The following is a 20,733-nucleotide window of genomic DNA, read 5'->3' as shown; positions in this document are numbered from 1 at the left end:
TTTTAAACAAAAGTGCAACGTTGACAGGCATCCAATCCTCTGCCACACTTGTATTGAAAAACAATGATCAGAACATCCACTATTTCCTCCCTGGCTTCTTTTATCAGCCTGAGGCACATTTCTTCCAGTCCTGGTGGTTCAAGGATACTAATCCCTTTCATTCTTCCTCCCTCCCTGCGTTTATCACATCCGATACTTCACATTCCTCCCTAAATGTAGTAATCCTCCTTTGTTACAAACGCTGCTGATGTTATATACGAGTGTGTCCCAACTTGGAACTCTTGTTCATAGTGGTGTATATTTGGATTGTGAGAAACAATCTACAATATAGTGAGAAAACAGTCCAGCCTTTATGTAAACAATTAAAGAGTATTTATTAAAGTGAAATTAGTAAAAATACATGATATGACAATAAAACATTATGACATTTTAGCATATGAATGATTAAACACACACTGTTTGTTTCTGAGATTCTCTTGTTCCCAAACACCACCCATGGCCCCTGAACTTACTCAGACACCCTTTTCCTAAACCACATCCAATTTCGTAACTAAGTCAAATCCAGCTCATAGTTACCACATTATACAGATTAGATGACCAGGTCTGGGAAAAAGCGTCTTTTGTTGGTTTGGCAAAGGAATGAAACTGCATCTTGAAGACAATATATGCAATCTACTATTGACTCTAAATGTTAGATAGTCAGCTCAAACTCTTCAGAAAGGCCTGTTCTATCTGTTAAATGGAACGTAGCCTCTTGGGCTGTTGGACATAAACCTACATTTTCCCTCCAAGAGTGTTGCCGATTCCATTTGGTCCTTGATATTTTATTCTGTGGATTTGGCTGTCTGCATCTGTCAAATTCCTGGTGTCTAGAAATTAGCACATGTATACCTTTACTGATCTCTCTGTCATCTAGTGTTTAAACTAGTAGGCTAATTTCCATCTGACTTTGTCTAGATGTCTGTTAATCTTGAGGGCTAGTTGCCACCTAGCTTTGTGAAGATTGAACTCTTTCCCAATTTTGCTAAGCTCTTGTCCACAAAGGACGTAAGATGAACTTTGCATAGAAGGGTTTTGTTCAGCTGTGTGAAGTATACACAATTGGCAATAGTTTTGTGAAGTTTTGGCACTGGATCCGTCCCCAAGCATCAGCTTGTTGGCCCTGTCGTCTGTAAAATAACTCCTTGCTTCAACATAGAGTCAATTTCCTTTGAATGGATAAGGAACTTTTCTGGGTGTAAACAGGCACATTGGTTTTATTTCTGGAGGCAGTGGAATGGGTATGCTGTCTTGCATCCTTCCTAGTGCTGTGAAAAGCTGTGGGAATTCAGTTCTGACACGTTTGACCTGATTTTCCCACACCCCAGTTTCTCTAATCTGAAAAGTAGGTGCAAGTCGGTACAGGCTTTCCTGCTCAAAAGTGAGCAATTCTGGTTCTGAATTACATACAATGTTTCTGTGATTCCTCTCTCTCTATACTGAAGGGCTGCGTTCAGATGTCCAATAACCTTGAGTTCAGTCCCTCCTGGTCCATATAGTTTTTTTGATGATGGCTGAAGAGAGCATCTCTCCAACCATGATTCAGCATCAGAAAGAACTGAAACTGCTGCCCCAGTGTCTAACTTAAAACGTGTCTTGTTTCCGTCTACGAGTATATCAGCACTCCAACAGCTTCCATTTGGTCCCTGGATCTCCCCAAGGAAAGGCTCCTCACTATCATGGATATTATCTACTTCATAGATCTTGCCAGTTTTCAAAGACTTTCCTTTGTGTGTGTTCTTGCTATGGCACATTATCTGGAAGTGACCCATCTTGCCACACAAGTGGCATTGAGCCTCTCTGGCAGGGCAGTTTTCACGCTTGTGTTTTTCTTTGCCGCACCAGGTACAGTTGGTTTGCGCTGTAGGTGAATGTTCTTCCTGTCTGCCCTGTTTTTTTATGAAAGCTTTTCCTTTTTTATATTTGACATATTCTGCAGAATCAACTCCTTTTGAAAATGGTCTCTCCCTGTCAACTCGAACCACAGAGCGATTTGGTTTACTGATCTCAGCTTGTCTGCTCAGTTGGATTGCCTTTTCTAAGGTTAGATCATCTCTCGATTGCAAGTGGTAAGACAAAGCATCATCCAAGACTCCCACTACAATTCTGTCTCTGATCAGTTCATCTTTCAAGCTGCCATATTCACAGTCCTCTGCAAGTCTATACAGGTCATTTATGAATGCATCAATACTCTCCCCTTGATGTTGAATACGTTTGTTAAATTTTGCCCGTTCAGCGATAATATTCTTTCGCAGGTTGAAGTACGTATCAAGTGCTTTGATCACTTCCTCGTAAGTGGCATTTTCTTCATCGATCCCCTGCCTGACAAGGATATCATCCGCACAGTCACCCATTGCATACAACAGTGTGCTGACCTGCTCGCTGCTTGTCTTTGCAGCGAGGCCTGACGCCGTGCGATATCTGGCAAATCTCCGATACCACCTCGGCCACGCTTCTGCTTGGTTGAGGCCAGCTACCTTCTCAAAGATTTCCGGCAACGGTATAGACTTCTCCATAACTATTCCTTCAGTTGCTGCCGGCTTAAAATATTGTTGGTCTAACGCAGAATATACAACGGGTCTGCAGAGATGAGTAAAATGCAAACTTTCCTGGAACACTTTTTACTTCACCGGCGACATCTTCCAGCTGAATGAAGCTGAAAAAAAATCACGTGATATTACATCACTTCCTGTGCTGTGAGCATTCAAATTAACCTATTAACAACCGAATATGCAATATAACAACTGAATATCTATTATAACAAATAAATACCCAATACAACAACCAAATATTTAAGATAACATCTTAATATTCAATATAACACATTACATTGTTCCCAACTCTTTTGACTCCTATTTCTATATTGTGAAGATCAAATCAACACTTTAAACTCTGATATATTACAGTCCTTAATCTTATTTTCTTCTCTTAGGTCTTATGTAGAAGCAATATCAGATTTTATTTCACATCTATAAGAACTTACTTCAGATTATCAGGTTTGTTTTGCAAAATTCAAAGGTTCAATTTCACTTTATTTAAATTCACAGGTTCAATTTCACTTTATATAAATTCACAGGTTCAATTTCACTTTATTTAAATTCACAGGTTCAATTTCACTTTATTTAAATTCACAGGTTCAATTTCACTTTATATAAATTCAGAGGTTCAATTTCACTTTATTTAAATTCACAGGTTCAATTTCACTTTATATAAATTCACAGGTTCAATTTCACTTTATATAAATTCAGAGGTTCAATTTCACTTTATTTAAATTCACAGGTTCAATTTCACTTTATATAAATTCAGAGGTTCAATTTCACTTTATTTAAATTCACAGGTTCAATTTCACTTTATATAAATTCACAGGTTCAATTTCACTTTATTTAAATTCACAGGTTCAATTTCACTTTATATAAATTCACAGGTTCAATTTCACTTTATTTTCTCAGGTTTTAGTGGCTTTTCCCGATGTGTGTTGATTGTTTGCAGTCTGCTGCTTGCTGGGGCCAGGTTGTTTGGACAGAGGGGAACGATCTGTAGCGCGGACACTCCGGCACAGCCGCTGTTATTGCCCGGTCCACGTGCGGGGTGGGAAGCAGCCTTCGGGGGGCGGGGGCGGGGGGGGGGGGGGGCGGCGGCGTGGAAAGTGGGGTTGAATGGGAACAAACCGGAAGTGGAGGCGGGAAGCCGGTTAGGGACGGACCAAATGTGGAAGCGGGGAACCGGTTGAGTTCAGACTCAAGATGGGAGCCATTTGGTGGACGGACCGGAAGTAAAGGCGGGGATCCTGTTCAGAACGGACTGAATATGGAAATAGGAACCATTTGTTGGACGGACCGGAAGTGGTGGCGGGTGCGGGGCAGTTGCTTCGAGATGCCGCTGGGCTGAGACGGGAATTGGCGCACGGCGGGCGGAGCCTCTGAGCCACAGGGAGTGCCGCGGAGGTAGGGGGAACAGACTAGAGTTGGGGGATCATTTAAGGGTCAGAATGGTGGCTGGGGGCACAGTGAGGGCCTGTCTAAGGGACTGAGGGGCTGCATGAAGAAACAGGGTCAGGGAGAGGCCAGGGTGCTCACCTCTCATGAAATAATACAAGGGGCATTGGCCAAGGAGAAACCAGGTATTGGTGATCAAAAGTCTCCCATAGGCTCTCCCAGGGACAAAAGACATTCCTTAAGGTGCACAGGGCAATCTGTGAAAATAAGGGACGATCCCTTAAACGTGGATCACCCTGGACAGGACTGTGAGCTCACTGATTGCCCCACTCCTGTTCCTGAATTCAACCGATATAGCCTTTCTGCATGATCCCACTGAAGCGTCCTCCCTTTGTATGGCTGTGACATTCTCCTAAGAATTAGGCTTATAGTATGTTGTTTAAAAGAATGAAAAGTGCAAGCTTTCCCCTAACATGCACTACATCGCCTATTCTTCATTGTCACTTGGTCAAAATCCTGGAACCTTCCCCCTTACTAGCACTGTGAATGTATCTACACCACATGAATTGCAGCAGTTCAATTAAGTGGTTTACCATCACTTTATCAAGGATAATTAGATATGGGCAATAAATATTGCCCACATTCAATAGGAGAAGAAAATATATCTGACACTTAAAATATTAAGCAGTTTGAGAGGATAGATGCAGAGAAAGTGTTTTGACTGGTTGTGTTGATCTAGAACAAGAGTTGACAATACCACTGAGGTAAGAAATTTCTTTCTTCAAAGGACTGTGAATCTTTGGAATTTTTTGCTATTGATGCTCAGCTATTGTGTGTGCTCATGCCAAAGGTCGATAGAGTTTTAGGCACTTGGAGGATTAATGAAAATATGGGTAGTGCAGGAAGTTGAAATTGAGGCAGAAGATCAGCCATTCAGCAGATGAGATTGGAACAGCAGAATGGTCAATGCCAGGTGTAATTTCTTATGTTCTCATGTGTTCATACTCTTTCACAAAGTGACCGACTTTGTCAGTTATTTGTAGGGGAGGAGCACGGAGTACCAAGTACTCCGGCGTAGAAACTGTCAAAAAGCTGTGTGTGTCAGAAGAATATAGTTTTCACAAACAGGTTTGAAACTGTTTCTGTGTGGTATTATCAGTTGTGTGATTTGCATTGCTCAGTGCGCTGTGATTGGATTTCTCTAATTTACGAGTGCTGCCGGAATGCTCCAAATGTAAGTAGGATGAGTTTTCAGGGAGTGGATATAACATGTTTAGACAAGAAAAACAGATGTTTGAGCACCTGGAGAAATTGAGTTTCTTGCAGAATTGTACTAAATTGTTCAGGCTGAACTAAAGGATGTTTATTCAATGTTGAAAATGAAATGTAACTACACAGTCTTGAAACATGTGTTTTGACTGTGTAAGTTGACAGCATTTATCAGCATTAATGTAGGGAAATGGTAGCAAAGTGGACAAGTATTCCAGAGACCTGGACTAATGATTCAGAGACATCATTCAAATCCCAATACAATATCTCCTGAAATTAGATGAAGTTGATAAAATAAATAAAAGGCTAGTATCATCAGGGCATCGGTAAAACTATCAGATTGTCATGAACCCATCTGGTTCACTAATGTCCTTCAAGGAAGGAAATGTGCCTTCTTTACCTGGTCTGACCTAAATGTGACTCCAGACTCACAGCAATGTGACCACCCTCTGAAACACAAGAAACAGGAGCAGAAGTAAGCCAAAAGACGCATCGAACCTGCTCTGCTAATCATAAAATCATAGAATCCTGCAGTGCAGAAGGAAGCCATTTGGTCCGTTGAGTCTGCACTGACCGCAATCCCACCCACGCTCTATCCCCATAGACCCATGCATTTACTGTAGCTAATCCCCCGACACTAAGGAGCAAGTTAGCTTGGCCAATCCGTCTAACCTGCACACCTTTGGAGTGTGGGAGGAAACTGGAGCACCCAGGGGAAACCCTTGAAGACATGGAGAGAATGTGCAAACTCCACATAGACAGTGATCCAAGCTGCTGAGCTGACACATTCCCTAGTTTGGTGAGGCAGCAGCGCTAAGTGTGGTGAAACCACGCTCCCCCATATCTAATATGCTCGTGGCAGATCTTGGGCTTTGGTTCCTTTTTCCCACTCATTCTGATTCCCTGAGAGACCAAAAATCTCTCAATCCCAACCTTACATGTATACAACAAAATACTTCAAAACCTGTGACCTCTACCACCTGGAAGGGCAAAGCATCAGATGGATGGGAACACCACTGCCCGCAAGTTCCTCTCCAAACGACTCACCATTTTGACTTTAAAATATATCGTTGTTCCTTCACTGTCGCCAGGTCAAAATCCTGGAAGTCCCTTCATAAAGGACTGTGGGTGCACCTGCACCACATGGACTGCAGCAGCGCAAGAAGTGAGCTCATCAGCATCTTCTCAAGGGCGGTTGGAGATGGACAGCAAATGCTGGCTGAGTCAATGACGCTCACACCACAATGATAATTTAAAAAAATTACAGCCTGAGGACAAATTGGTCGAAAGGAGTTGCCATTGAGGCTTGGCTTTAATCCAGTCTCCTTTAGTTAAATTCTGAGACAGAGCGCTCAAGTGGGGTGGGTGGGGGCAGGAGAGAAAAAATGTGGAAGTTAATTCTAAAAGTCACTGCAAGCCTTTACAGACAAATTCCAATGTTGGAGTTTGTAAGATTAATTGATGTTGAGTTGCTGTTTCCAGTCAGATGGCTACACGTCTAAGTGATTAGCCCAGCTTTAACATGTAGACAATATCTTTTTATGTTTAGGATAATTTGCTTATGTGTAAAGCCAACACCCAGGTCGATCATTGTTCAAGTATATAAAATCAATTAGATAGATGTGACAGTCACTTGAGAGAATAAAAAGTTAAGAGTTGAAAAAGATAACATTGATTCTTAGCACATTGTGAATTTAAATCGTTATTGTGAAGTTCAAACCAAAGGGGCAGCACACAATCAATTGGTCATCAGACCCCACTGTCTACCCCTCCTCCATGGCGATGTTCGCAACTGGTGTCTCTGGAGAGAGCACAAGGTGTTCACTGGTGTGACTGAGGCCTTCTGTGACTACTGGGCACTATGGGCGCTGGAGTGTATTATTCACCTTGTGTAACAATACAACTTCAAGCACTATACAGTTCCCAGTCTCTGACTTGCTCTTGTTGTCACACTATTTATATAGTTAGAGGAGTTCAGTTTCTGGTCAGTGGTCACCCCCAGATGTTGATAGAAGGGGGATTCAGTTCATGATGGTGTCATCGAATGTCATGGGGAAATGGTTGAATTCTAAAATCAGTGAACATCACCACTTTTAGCCTTATGTTGGAGGGAAAGAGCAGATACTGCAAATAAGTTCTTACTGGTTCTCTTCCTGCATCAACTCTGAGCTTAAAACATCTCAAAATTGACATACCAGATATATAGAGAGAGAAAGCAAATAACATAAAATAAATAATCTGTCATGACAGAAACCAAAATAAGCTAAACACGCATACCTGTTTTTAATAAGACTTTCAAGCATAAGAACTAGGAGCAGGAATAGGTCATCTGGCCCCTTGAGCCTGCTCCGCCATTCAATAAGATCATGGCTGATCTTTTCATGGACTCAGCTCCACTTACCCGCCCGCTCATCATAACCCTTAATTCCTTTACTGTTCAAAAATGTATCTATCCTTGCCTTAAAAACGTTCAATGAGGTAGCCTTAACTGCTTCACTGGGCAGGGAATTTCATAGATTCACAACCCTTTGTGTGAAGAAGTTCCTCCTCAACTCAGTCCTTGATCTGCTTTCCCTTATTTGAGGCTATGCCCCTAATTCTAGTTTCACCTGCCAGTGGAAACAACTTCCCTGCTTCTATCTTGTCTATTCCCTTCATAATCTTGTATGTTTCTAGAAGATCTCCCCTCATTCTTCTGAATTCCAATCAGTATAGCCCCAGACTCTTGAGTCTCTCCTCATAAGCCAATCCTCTCAACTCTGGAATCAACCTAGTGAATTTCCTCTGCACCCCCTCAGGTGCCAGTATATCCTTTCTCAAGTAGAGACCAAAACTATACACAGTTTTCGAGGTGTGGCCTCAGCTGCAACATAACCTCGCTGTTTTTAAACTCCATCCCGCTGGCAATGAAGGACAAAATTACATTTGCATTCTTCATTACCTGCTGCACCTGTAAACCAACTTTTTGTGATTCGTGCGCAAGGACACCCAAGGTCCCTCTGCACAGCTGTATGCTGCAATTTTTTACCTTTCAAATAATTGTCCATTTTGCTGTTATTCCTTTCGAAATGGATGACCTCACATTTACCAACGTTGTACTCCATCTGCCAGACCTTTGCCCACTCGCTTAGACTACCTGTATCCTTCTGCAGACTTTCAGCGTCCTCTACACATTTTGCTCTGTCGCTCACCGTAGTATCATCTGTAAATTTTGACACGCTACACTTGGTCCCCAACTCCAAATCATCTCTATAAATAGTAAAAAGTTGTGGTCCCAACACTGATCCCCAAACAGAGGAAATGTTGTAGAAACATTTGTGATATTCTTAATATTAAGTGGACAGCTTTTTAACACATTCAGGCCAACTATTCCAGCACACAAACCTCAGCCCCTATCTGCTATGATTGCTCTTGCTTTCTGTCTCATCACTGTCTCTGTTACAAACAGAATTTATGTTCTTTTTTATTGCCCATGATCATTTATTTGTGGAAAGATATGTTGTACTTTTTCTTGCGCCTTTGAGTGTACGTCTAGTTAAATAATTCAGCAAGTTTCTGTGAGTTTCTTTAAAGTTATTTATTTATTTTCACACTCTTACTTCAAATTAAATGAATTCTACTCATTCGCATACAGAAATATTTGATACAGATAAGGTAACACACATTTACAGGTTGTAGTTATCTCGATCTCTGATTTTCCCAATTCTGCTTTCCCATGTGGAAAGCTTGTAGTTTCTTGGATGGTTTTGATGCTGAAGTTGAGGTTTTTGTAAAGCAAAAGTTTGTGATGTTTGTTGTAATGCATTTTTTTCAAAGATTTGTTTGCAGATGAAGTTTAGCTGGATACAGTTGTGTGTTCTGGCTGCCTGACACCTTGCAGCTTTTCTGAGTTTGGATCACAGGCTGGCTGGGTGGATGGGGGAACTGTTTGCAGAGAGCTTGTGCTGATTTTTTAGAAGCAAACAGAAAAGATGGCTGTCTCATATGTCACTTTCTAAAGTTCAAATCCTGTTCCAAATAAGGATCATGTTTGTGTCGATTCCAAAATCCTGTGTTGTGGTTTAACACTCACCTTGTCTCCAAAGCTTTGTGGCTTGGCCCCACCCTCTGGGTTAGGAGACTTCCTAACCCACAGACCACAATCAGTAAGGATAGGCAACGGCACCTCCTCCACAATTATCCTCAACACCAGTGCCCCACAAGGCTGTGTTCTCAGCCCCCCTACTATACTCCTTATACACCTATAACTGTGTGGCCAAATTTCCACTCCAATTCAATTTTCAAGTTTGCTGCTATCACCACATAGTGGGTCAGATATCAAACATTGATGAGACAGAGTACAGGAATGAGATAGAGAATCCGGTGAACTGGTACCATGATAGTAATCTCTTCCTCAATGTCAATAAAATGAAGGAGATAGTTATCGACTTCAGGAGGCATAGAGGAGAACATGCCCTGTCTATATCAAAAGTGAAGAAGTGGAGATGGTTGAGAACTTCAAAATTTTCAGTGTTCAGATTGCCAATAATCTATCCTGGCCCCCTGCAACTGAGGGAGATGCACATGGGACTGCATTTCCCCTTTGTTTAGTGAAAGGATTTGGGGACCAATGATAAGATACACACACAGAAGGAAGCCCGCACACATGCAGATGTTTGCAGAGTGTGCAGTCAGTTCACCATTTAGCTCGACATATCCATTTGAATGTCTGTTAGTGATAAATCTGGGAATGAGCGTGCAGGCTGATTATCATAATCCTCCTCATTGTAATCCTATCCCTATAGCTGAGTTTGGATAATAAACATTGTTCTTAAAAAGTGACCTCTAAAGAAGCTGACCTATAAAGTTAGTCGTAAAGTCATAAGAGTTTTACAGCAAAGAAAGGCCCTTCAGCCCATTGTATCAAACACCTATCTGTTCTAATCCCATTATGGTTGGAAGTCTTGTAAGCTTTCACATTCCAAATGCTCATCTAAACACTTGTTAGATGCATGAGGGTTTCTGCTTCTACCACCCTTTCAGATAGCGAGTTCCAGATTCCCACCACTGTGGGATGAAGACGTTTTTCCTCAAATGTCCTCTAAATCTTCTGCCCCTTACCTCATCCCCCCCTGGTTACTGACACCTCAAATATGGGAAAAGGTTTATTCCTATCTATCCAATCTATGCCCTTCATAATTTTGTATACCCCAATCAGTTTCCCCTCCTCCAGCCTTCTCTGCTCCAATGACCCTAGGCTAACCAGTCTCTCTTCATAGCTGAAACACTCCAACCCAGGCAGCATCCTGGTGAATCTCCTCTGCATCCTTTCTGATGCGATTGAATCCTCCTTATAGTGACCAAGAACCATAACCAGTACTTTAACTATGGCCTAACGAGCACGTGTACAGCTCCATCATAAACCCCCTGCTCTTATATTCTTTGCCTCACATAATAAAGGCAAAATCCCATATAGCTTTTTAATCGCCATATCTACTTGTCCTGCTGCTTTCACCTGTGGATGTGCATCCCAAGGTCCCTCAGGTCCTCTGTACTTCCTAGTATCCTCCCATTCATTGAGTACACCCATTGCCTTATTTGTCCTCACAAAATGCACCAGCTCCCACTTTCAGGGTTAAATTCCATTTGCGACTTCTCTGTTCATCTGACTAGCTCGTCTTTATCGCCCTGTATTCTAAGGCTTTTCTCCTTCTATTTACCGCACTACCAGTTTTTGTAAACTTACTGATCATACCCCACATTCCTGTGTAGGTCATTCATGTACACTAATGTCATTGCGATTGGGTGGATTGGCTGAATGTTCTGCTAGTTGATGTGATTTATGAAGGCAGGTTGTACACCTGGAGCTGATCTCTGAAGGGGATGATCTTGTGTGCAGTAATGTATGCCAAATAATATTGCACAATAAGTAAATTTTTAACCATTATGAGCCATTTCCAGAAAACCTTCATAGAGCAGCTTCTCCTACACAAATACTTTCAATGGGTTAAAGCGTACGTTAATGAGGTCATGCTAAACCCTGAGTAATGTAAATATGCATTGTGTCGACAAGGTGTGGAATTGCCTAGGAAACTAAGCCTGTTCACAAAGCCAGAGTAGACTGCTATGGGGACCAGTTTTAAAATGTTGCATCATTTTCAGAACGACAAGCGAGTCGCCCATCATCTTGTGGTGAATTTTGATAGACTGGTTCTGCACAGATTTAAGTTATACTATGGCAAAAGTTGTGGGATGATCATTGCAGAAGAAATGGATACTTTGTTTATCTGATGGTGCATTACTGGGTAAGGTCAGCATTTTTTTTAATTCATTCGTCCCTGGCTGGGCCAGCATTTATTGCCCATCTCATTGCCCTTGGAGGGCAGTTGAGAGTCAACCATAACTGCTGTGATTCTGGAGTCCCAGGTAGATCAGGACAGATAAGGAGGGCAGATTTCCTTCTCTAAAGGACATTAGTGAACCAGATGGGTTTTTCCGACAATGGTTTCATGGTCATCAGTAGATTTTCAATTCCAGATAATTTTTATTGAATTCAAATTCCACCAGCTGCCGTGGCGGGATTCGAACCCGGGTCCCCAGAACATTAACTGAGTTTCTGGATTAATAGTTTAGCGAAAATACCACTAGCCATCGCCCATCCCCAACCACTACAGTCCATGTGCTTTAGGTACCCACAGTGCTATTAGAAGGGGAATACCAGGATTTTGACCCAACAGCAGTGAAGGGGCAGTGATATAGTTCCAGGTCAGGATGATGTGTGATGTGGAAATGATGGTGTTCCCATACATCTGTCCATATCCTTCTAGGTAATGGAAGTCATGGGTTTGGAAGGTGCTGTGAAATGAGCCTTGGCAAGTTGGTTGTAGATGGTATGAACTACATAGTTGGGTGGAGGGAGTGAACGTTGAAGGTGGATGGGGCGCTAGTAAAGCAGGGCTGTTTTATTCTGGGTGATATCAAGCTTCTTCAGCTGTTGGAATGGCACTCATCCAGGTGGATGGGGCTTATTCCATCACACTCCTAACTATAACCTTTTAGATGGTGGGTAAGCTTCTGGGAGTCAGAGGGTGGGTTACTTACCACAGCTTCTGACTCACTTGTTGCCACAGTATTTATGTGGTTGGTCCAGTTAAGTTTCTGGTTGAATCAGAAATGAAAATATCAAAGCTTTATATGATACATTCTGCTGAATTTGTTTCATAAAAGAGGTAGAATCAGAAATATTTTAAAAATGCTGTTTTAGTTTCCTGCAGCAGCCCATGAGAATGGCAGAGGTAAGCTGGAAGGAGGTCATTTTGTTGACCGGAGTAGTGGCCATCTGTTACTGGAACAGTACTTCTTGTGGGTTCGTCTTTGATGATGTTTCTGCCATTCTGGATAACAAAGACCTGCACCCGTCTACACCACTGAAGAACCTTTTTCTCAATGACTTCTGGGGAACTCCTATGACCGAGGTAATGCCAATCCTGAGGTAATCTGACCCTGACAAAAAGAAATATTTGCATTCTGAATGCAGCTGCGCATTATTTTTTCAACATTTTTAATGTCAATTTTAACCATATAGACGTTAAACTAGCTTAAGAATTATCTGGTCAGTGTTTTATCATTACCACATTCAGAGCTTGGATCTGAGTGGAATGCAGGATTCTGGGAGTTGTGTGGTTGTTTTAAGAATTATCACATGATTTGATGGCGATGTCATTAGGGCGTTGCGTGCTGCTGTTTTAGTTTGTATTACGTACAGGTAAGACCTCCTAGAATAAATCTGTCATTAGTTTGCATCCACATGTGTAAACCATGTATTTTTCTTTGTGTAATATCCACAACCCCTAACATGGTTAAGACATTAGAGGGAAACAGGAAGATTAGCTTTGATATTATTGGATGGTGGAACAGATTTGAGGGACCATTGGGCCAATGTAATTCCTATTATTTTCTCTCAAAGTCAATCTGAGATCCTTTGGAGTATAGCACATATAAAAGAAAGATTTCATCTCTACTTTTGTAAACTCTATACTTAACTATTCCAATGCTCTCCTGCCGTTCACCCAACTTCCATACTTCACAAACTTGAACTGATTGAATACTATGCTAATTTGCCCACTTCCCTTTCCCTACCTATCTGCGTTGACTGGTATATAGAAACATAGAAGATAGGAGGGTATTTGGCCCTTTGAGCCTGCTCCACCGTTCATTAAGATCATGGCTGATTGTCCAACTCAAAAGCCTAATTCTGCTTCCTCCCCATAAGGTTTGATCCCATTTGCCCCAAATGCTATATTCAGCCACCTCTTGAAAGCATTCTACTTCCTGTGGTAATGAATCCCACGTATATTGGCTCCTGCTCTGGCAGTGCTGAAAATTTTAAATTTTCATCCTTCGATCAAATCCGTCTGTCACCTTGCCCCACCATTTATCTGTAATCTTCTCCAGTCCTCCAGCCCTCTAGTTTGATTTGATTTTATTCTTGTCACATGTACTAGTGTCCAGTGAAATGTATACTTTCTTACGTGCTATACAGACAAAGCATACCATTCATAGTGAAGGAAAGGAGACAGTGCAGCATGCAGTGTTAGAGTCATAGCTAGGATGTGGAGAAAGATCAACTTAATGTGAGAAAGGTCCATTCAGAAATCTGATGGTAACAGGGAGGAAGCTGTTCTTGAGTCAGTTGGTACGTGACCTCAGATTTCTGTATCTCTTTCCCGATGGAAGAAGGGGGAAGAGAGAATGTCCAGGGTGCTTGGGATCCTTAATTATGCTGGCTGCTTTTCCTAGGCTGTGGGAAGTGTAGACAGAGTCAATGAGTGGGTGGGTGGTTTGAGTGATGGACTGGGCTTCGTTCACAACTCTTCTTGAGGTCTTGGACGGGCAGGAGCCATACCAAGCTGTGATACAACGGAAAGAATGCTTTCTATGGTGCATCTGTAAAAGTTGGTCAGTCATAGCGGGCATGCCAAATTTCGTTAGTCTTCTGAGAAAGTAGAGTTGTTGGTGGGACTAGGGGGCACAGCCTCAAGATAAAAGGGGGGCGGTTTAGAACGGAGTTGAGGAGGAACTTCTTCACTCAAAGGGTGGTGAATCTCTGGAATTCTCTGCCCGTTGAAGTGGTGGAGGCTGCCTCGCTAAATATTTTTAAGACGCGGGTTGATGGGTTTTTGATAGGAGAGGGGATTAAGGGTTATGGGGAGAGGGCGGGAAAGTGGAACTGAGCCACGACAGATCAGCCATGATCTTATTGAATGGCGGGGCAGGCTCGAAGGGCTAGATGGCCTACTCCTGCTCCTATTTCTTATGTTCTTATGTTCTTTCTTAACTATAGTGTCGGCATGGAGGGACCAGGACAGATTGTTGGTGATCTGGACACCTAAAACTTGAAGCTCTTGCCCATCTCTACTTTATCTCTATTGATATTGACGTGTCCTCCACTAAGCTTCCTGTAGTCCATGACCACCTCCTTTGTTGTTGACATTGAGGGAGAGGTTATCACCATCACATCAGTTCAACAGATTCTCTATCTCTTTCCTGTATTCCGTCTCGTCATTGTTTGAGATTCGACCCACTATGGTGATGTCATCAGCAAACTTGAAAATCAAGTTGGAGGAGAATTTGGCCACATGGTCATAGGTGTATAAGGAGTATAGTAAGGGACTGAGAACATAGCCTTTGGGGCAGCAGTGTTGAGGATGGTCGTGGAGAAGATGTTGTTGCCTATTCTTACTGATTGTAGTCTTGGATTGGCAAGTCCAGGGTCCAGTCGCAGAGGGAGGTGCTGAGGCCCAGACCAGCACCTGGACTTTTGGAGATAAGTTTTGTAGGAATAAGTGTTGAAGGGTGAGCTGTAGACAATAAATCGGAGTCTGTCTTTGTTATCTAGATGTTCCAGGATTGAGTGCAGGACCAGGGAGACAGCATCTGCCGTGGACCTGTTGTGGTTATAGGTAGCGAACTGTAGTGGATCCCAACAATCTGGGAGGCTGGAATGATTTGTGCCATGATTAACCTTTGGAAGCACTTCATAATGATGGATGTCAGAGCCACTGGCTGATGGTCATTAAGGCACACTCCTTAGCTTTTCTTTGGTATTGAACAAAAAACAAAGAAGATTACAGCATCGGAACAGGGCCTTTGGCCCTCCACGTCTGCACCGACCATGCTTCCCGACTGAACTAAAACTCCTTATCCTTCCAGGGACCATATCCCTCTATTCCCATCCTATTCATGTATTTGTCCAGACACCCCAGAAGTATCTGCTTCCACTATCTCCCCCGGCAGCAAGATCCAGGCACCCGCCATCCTCTGTGTAAAAACACTTGCCTTGCACATCTCCTTTAAACATTGTCCCTTTTAACTTAAACCTATGCCCTCTAGTAATTGATTCTTCCACCCTGGGAAAAAAGATTCTGACTGTCCAAGTAGTAGACTGGGATGATGGTATCTTCTTGAAACAGATAGAGACCTCAGATTGTTGTAAAGAGAGATTGAAGATGTCTGAGAATACTCCCACCAACTGGTCCATGCAGGATGAGTGCTCATCTAGGTACCCCATCTGGGCTAGTTACTTTCCATGGGTTGACCTTCTAGAAGACAGCTCTGACAGCTGCAGTGGTGACCTCAGATACAGATTCTTCTGAGGCTTTCAGGGTGGAGAGCATGCTCTCGCTGACCTCTTGCTCATAACAGGCTTAGAGTACATTAAGCTCATCAGGGAGGGGTGCATTGGTGCCGGTGATTTTACCTGCCTTCATCTTGCAGACTTACAGTTATGTCTTGCAGACCTTGCCATAGTTGGCAGGAGTCTGTGTGGATAACCCTCCGTAACCTCGTGTCCCTCCAATCTTTGCCTGTTGGACACCTCTGATTTCTTGCCCTAAATGACGGGTGACTCTAAGCCTTGGATTTCCTTGCCTAAATCTCTCTGCTTTGCTATCTCCCTCTTGTCCTTTCAGACAGTCATTAAACCATATTCTACCAGCTAAGTTTGACCACCCATCCTAATATCTCATGGCTCAGTAGCAAAGTTTAAAATTTATTTATTAGTGTCACAAGTAGGCTTACATTAACACTGCAATGAAGTTACTGTGAAAATCCCCTAGTCGCCACACTCAAGCACCTGTTCGGGTACATAGAGAGAATTTAGTATGGTCAATGCATCCAACCAGCACATCTTTCAGACTGTGGGAGGAAACCAGAGCACCCGTAGGAAACCTGCACAGACATGAGGAGACCGTGCAAACTCCGCCCAGATGGTGGGTCAAGCCAGGAATCAAACCCGGGTCCCTGGCACTGCGAAGCAGCAGTGCAAACCACTGTGCCACCACGCCGGTTTTGCTTGATAATACTCCCATGAAGCATTTTGGGGCATTTCACTATGTTAAAGGTGCGATATCAATGTAAGTTATTGCAGACTCATTTTGAGGATCAGTAAAACTTTTTTTTTACAGTGTGTTGCTGTTAATTCAAAATTGGTTAATTTAAACAAGCTGAATATTTTTTGGTGTATTGGGAAGGCCTTTACATTTCAGAAGCAGTTTCTAAAATGTTGAAAGGTTTGCAAGTATTGCACACTCGGTGGGATTGAAATCAGTTCTGTTAAACAGCAAGTCTTTCAGCTGGTGTCACTAACTATAATTTCAGATTGTGTACAAAGGAACCATGATTGTTTTTAGTCAGTTCCCTTGTTGCAGCCATGTGACAGTCTCAAAGGGACCACACAGTGAAGCAAGCAGGCTGTGCAGAAGTAACAGAAATTAGAGAGAACATTGGTGTGGCAATGCAAGTTGGGTGAGTTTAAATTTATGGAGAGCTGAAGAGGCCAGACAGGAGTGTGTTGGAATAGTCCAATCCAGTTGTAATAAAGGCATGGGTGAGGGTTTTAACAGGAGGTGAACTGAAGTAAGATGGAGTTGGCAGATGGATTGTATAAGAACTTAATATGAAAATGAGGGCTGTGTTTGCTGTCAGTGCCATATATGTGCACTTGCATGCTGATGGTAGACCCGGTAAGTGGTCTCCATCTTTATAGGGACAAAGTACGACAGGTTTCATTCACGTTCATACAGCTTATTCTTTTTATATTTTACCCTTTTCCCCTTTGCTTGTTTCATTGTTAAGCATTCAGCGCTATGCTCAGTCTTTATTTTAATTATGTTTTGCTAATTTCATATAATGTAAGTCTGAGAAATCACTGCACCACCACCTGCCCTGCCAGTAAACAGGAACACAGTAATGCAAATGCTGTGAGGTAAAGAGACTGCTTCCTAGTAAAATGTATGGAGGACAGTGGAACAATGTTGACAGTCAGCCCTTGCCCAGGTGTAACCATTGCTGCATTGCCACCAACGTCACGTTACATGTGACAAATGTCCAAAGACTCAGCCTCCGCGTTTCAAGAATAAACAATGAAAGCTTCCATGTATCACCACCAGTTGGCGGCACAGTGGTTAACATTGCTGCCTTAGTGCCAGGGACCCGGCTTTCGTCACTGTGCAGTATCTGCACACTCTCCCCGTGTCTGTGTGGGTTTCCTCCAGGTGCTCTGGTTTCCTCCCACAGTCTGAAAGACATGCTGGTTAGGTGCATTGGCCACGCTGAATTCTCCCTCAGTGTACCCAAACAGGTGCTAGAGTGTGGTGACTAGGGGATTTTCACGGTAACTTCATTGCACTGTTTATGTAAGCCCACTTGTGACACTAATAAATAAATAAACTTTAAACTAAACAGGTAAGGATGGCAGATTTCTTCCCTAAAGGACATTAGTTAACCAGGTGGGTTTTTCTGACAATCGACAATGGTTTCGTGGTCATCGGTAAACTCTTAATTCCAGATATTTTATTGAATTCAAATTCCACCATCTGCCATGGCAGAATTTGAACCTGTGTCCCCAGAACATTAGTTAAATTTCTGGATTAATAATACCACTAATCCAACCTGGATTAATAGTGCAGTGCCATTACTGCTACACCCCCAACTCCCCATTTGTGATCGGATGATTTTCAAATAAACTCCCTTTCATTCCTTTTGTTGTGTTAATATTAGGTCTTTTCATTGCTATCTCGACAGTGATAAGCTAATACTGTGTTTAACTTATCATAAGCACTTCAAAACTTTGAAGATTTACATATCGCCTCTTCCCATCTTTAACGTCTCAAATTTCTCTTCACAGTTTTAAGCTCACCCCCAGTAACATGCTAGTGAACCTACAATTGCTTCTGACCCACTGCATTCAGAACTCTCCTAAAGAGGAAGTGTCAAGAACTCCGTAAAATACTGCAATTTACAAACTGAAGATGTTATTGCTTTTGTATCTAAACAAAATGATCTTTGGCTTGCCAGTGTTTTATTTAAAATCACAAGTAATGAACAAAGTGTCCTACGCACAGTAAACATTGGCTATGGCTCAGATGTTTAAATTCTTCCTTATTAATCAGAAGTTTCTGGGTTCAAGCCCCACTCCCACAGCCTTGAACAAGGCTGACACTCCAGGGCAGTGGTGAGGGAGTGCTGCTCTGTTGGAGCTGCTGTCTTCAGCTGAGCCTTAAACTGAGGCACTGCCTGGCCTTGCTGACGGGTGTGAAATATTCATGGAAAGAAACTATAGAAACCCTACAATGCAGAAGGAGCCATTTGGCCCATTGAGTCTGCACCAACCACAATCCTACCTAGACCCTGTCCCCGTAACTCCAGTATTTACCTCACTAATCTCGCTAATTTATGCATCCCGGGACACTAAGGGGCAATTTAGCACTGCCAATGCATCTAACTTGTACATCTTTGGACAGTAGGAGGAAACCGGAGCAACCAGAAGAAACCCGTGCAGACTCCACACAAACAGTGACCCAAGCTGGGGATTGAACCAGGCCCACTGTGCCACCCTGAAGCACCCACATCACCACTCAAGAAATGATGTGGCGTTCATCTGGTTTCGATAGAATAATTTGTAGGCAGAATTAAAATTGTAATTCAAACAGAAATATTGATTGCTGATCAGGGTGAATTTTGACCAGCCCAGAATTACCAAAGTTGAATGACTGGATTGCATTATACTTTGCCACACCCCTGTCTGTTTTCTATGAATGGAGAAATGACAAGTTTTTTTTTCCTTTGCAGGAAAGGAGCCACAAATCATATCGACCACTCACTGTGCTGACCTTCCGTTTAAACTACCTTTTCAGTGAACTGAATTCCGCTTCCTATCATCTCTTGAATCTCATCCTGCATGCAGTGGTCTGCGTGATCTATCTCAAAGTATGCCAACTGTTCCTGGACGGAAAGTCCAGCCTGATTGCCTCTCTGCTTTTTGCGGTTCATCCAATTCACACAGAAGCGGTGAGTAAGGACTTAGACGTGCATACGCACTTGAGACTTGTACAAACTTAACGTGGTGGCGCAGTAGTTAACACTGCTGTTTCACAGCACCAGGGACCCGGGTTACATTCCCGACTTGGGTAGCTATGTGTGGAGTTTGCACGTTCTCCCTGTGTCTGCGTGGATTTCCTTCGGGTGCTCCGGTTTTCTCCCACATTCTGAAAGACGTGCAGGTTCAGTGCATTGACCTGAACAGGTGCCGGAGTGTGGCGACCAGGAAATTCACAATAACTTCATTGCGGTGTTAATGTAAGCCTTATTTGTGACGAATAAATGAACTTTACTGAAGCCAGATGCGCAAAAGACAATTGTGTTTCAAAACTCTTTTCCAAAGGTAAGTCAACAGTATTAACAGAAAGCTGTGTTCTCCATTGTTCTGTTTTCAATTTTAAAAATAATAATATTCTTTCCTAGTCAGTCATTGTGTTTTCAGTTCCCAGTTTTAGTTAGTGAACCCTTCACTCTTAGGACTTCCACATTAAATAGCTAAAAGAGAGGTCCAAGAATCTTTTTAAGGATCATTGAGATGGTGCAGTGGGAGAATGGGGGCTGTATGTTGACTGGCTTCCCTCATCCATGATTATCTAGCGCACTTCCAGTCCTGGTCATGTCTGCCATCAGGAGGTTTTTGTGGGAAGGGCCAAGGCTTACTCCCCGATATGATCCTGCTTGTCGTACGTCCGCTGGAACACAGGAATCAGGTTAGATTGTGTCGTGATGGCTGGTCCAGGCCCCAGTAGTGAGAATTTCTGGAATTATCATTTTGAGTGTAGCTGCTTGGCTGGGGATTCATTGACGAGCCTGGTCTGGAGGCAATGACTGTTACAGTATTGTGTGTAATACCAACTGTTCACCACTGTGTGGCACAAGTTAGCCTTTGTCTCAGACCAGACAGTCATTTCACATTAATTATGGAGAATTTACAGCACAGATACAGGCTGATCTATGCTAGTGTTTATGCTCCAAATGAGCCTTCTTCCACTCTTCTAACTCTATCAGCACCATTCTTATGCCTTGATCATCCAACCTGCCCTTAAAAATGCATCTTATGCTATTTGTCTCAATTACACCATGTGGTAGTGAATTCCACATTCTATCCACATGTTAGGTATAGAATTTCTTC

The 20,733-nt window shown here is 42.6% G+C and overlaps 1 protein-coding gene across 1 annotated transcript in view; it reads left to right on the top strand.

Moving 5' to 3' along the window:
• Positions 1–3,895: 3,895 nt before the first annotated feature.
• The window catches only part of tmtc3 (transmembrane O-mannosyltransferase targeting cadherins 3), a 60,524-nt gene continuing 43,686 nt past the window's right edge, over positions 3,896–20,733 (top strand). Inside the window, exons 1-3 of the mRNA XM_080191332.1 lie at positions 3,896–3,983; positions 12,487–12,697; positions 19,353–19,571. Of these exons, the coding sequence (XP_080047458.1) occupies positions 12,503–12,697; positions 19,353–19,571 (414 nt within the window). The 5' untranslated portion in view covers positions 3,896–3,983; positions 12,487–12,502. The remainder of the gene's footprint in view (positions 3,984–12,486; positions 12,698–19,352; positions 19,572–20,733) is intronic.

Source organism: Carcharhinus amblyrhynchos, chromosome 6 (assembly GCF_965287045.1).
Source record: "Carcharhinus amblyrhynchos chromosome 6, sCarAmb.v2.hapA, whole genome shotgun sequence".
NCBI lineage: Eukaryota > Metazoa > Chordata > Chondrichthyes > Carcharhiniformes > Carcharhinidae > Carcharhinus > Carcharhinus amblyrhynchos.
This window is presented reverse-complemented; position numbering and strand designations above follow the sequence as displayed.